At 55.8% G+C, this 1,105-nt stretch overlaps 1 protein-coding gene across 1 annotated transcript in view; it reads left to right on the forward strand.

The window, feature by feature from the left end:
- Positions 1–37: 37 nt before the first annotated feature.
- acaa1 (acetyl-CoA acyltransferase 1) overlaps positions 38–1,105 on the forward strand; it is a 7,418-nt gene continuing 6,350 nt past the window's right edge. The window contains exons 1-3 of the mRNA XM_087172874.1: positions 38–277; positions 387–480; positions 569–715. Coding sequence (XP_087029000.1) covers positions 92–277; positions 387–480; positions 569–715 — 427 coding nt within the window. The 5' untranslated portion in view covers positions 38–91. The remainder of the gene's footprint in view (positions 278–386; positions 481–568; positions 716–1,105) is intronic.

Here is a 1,105-nt window from a genome sequence, read left to right on the forward strand (position 1 = left end):
TTCGCGTTCTAATTGTCCCTCTCCTCTCCCCGTCCGGAAGCAGGAAGTGGCTCCAGTCGTACGGACTGAGCTCAGGTGTTTCATCGTCGCAATGCACAGGCTGAAGATAATCTCAGGTCACCTGTCTCCCGCCACTTCCTCCGACCACAGGCGGGATTTATGGAGGTCAGAATGTGGCTCCAGATCCGGATCTGCGGAGAGCAGCGGTCCGGACGACGTGGTGGTGGTTCACGGACTGAGGACCGCTATCGGGAGAGCGAAGAGAGGATCTTTCAAGGTAACTGTCGAACCTCGTCACCCGGTCACCTGTTCACCTGTTCACCCGGTCACCTGTTCACCTGTTCACCCGTTCACCCGTGCCAACACTAACTGATGACGTCTTCCAGGACACCACACCTGACGAGCTGCTGAGTGCAGTGATGACAGCTGTGCTGACAGATGTTGGACTGTCACCCGCCGAGCTGGGGGACGTCTGTGTAGGTGAGACTACCCCCCCCCTCTCCCCCTCCCCCCCTCTGACTGTTGATCTAAATGGTCTGCGTGTTGACCTGTGTTCACCTGTCTGCAGGTAACGTGCTGCAGCCTGGAGCCGGGGCTCTGATGGCCAGAGTGGCTCACTTCCTCAGGTCAGAGGTCAGAGGTCAGACTGACCCTCAGTCATTCACACACTCATCTGATGCAGTCGAAAATCTGAAAATAATCCAAATAATCTGCCGTTTAACCTCCTCCTATCTCCTGCCTCCTGTCTCCTCTCTCCTGTCTCCTGTCTCCTCTCTCCTATCTCCTGTCTCCTGTCTCCTGTCTCCTGTCTCCTCTCTCCTGTCTCCTCTCTCCTCTCTCCTGTCTCCTATCTCCTGTCTCCTGTCTCCTGTCTCCTATCTCCTATCTCCTATCTCCTATCTCCTGTCTCCTATCTCCTGTCTCCTCTCTCCTGTCTCCTGTCTCCTCTCTCCTGTCTCCTCTCTCCTGTCTCCTGTCTCCTGTCTCCTATCTCCTCTCTCCTGTCTCCTGTCTCCTCTCTCCTGTCTCCTATCTCCTCTCTCCTGTCTCCTGTCTCCTCTCTCCTGTCTCCTGTCTCCTCTCTCCTGTCTCCTGTCTCCTCTCT

The sequence above is a fragment of the Seriola lalandi genome, unplaced genomic scaffold (assembly GCF_002814215.2).
Source record: "Seriola lalandi dorsalis isolate HSWRI2012SDOR001 ecotype SW California unplaced genomic scaffold, Sedor1 jcf7180002053892, whole genome shotgun sequence".
NCBI lineage: Eukaryota > Metazoa > Chordata > Actinopteri > Carangiformes > Carangidae > Seriola > Seriola lalandi.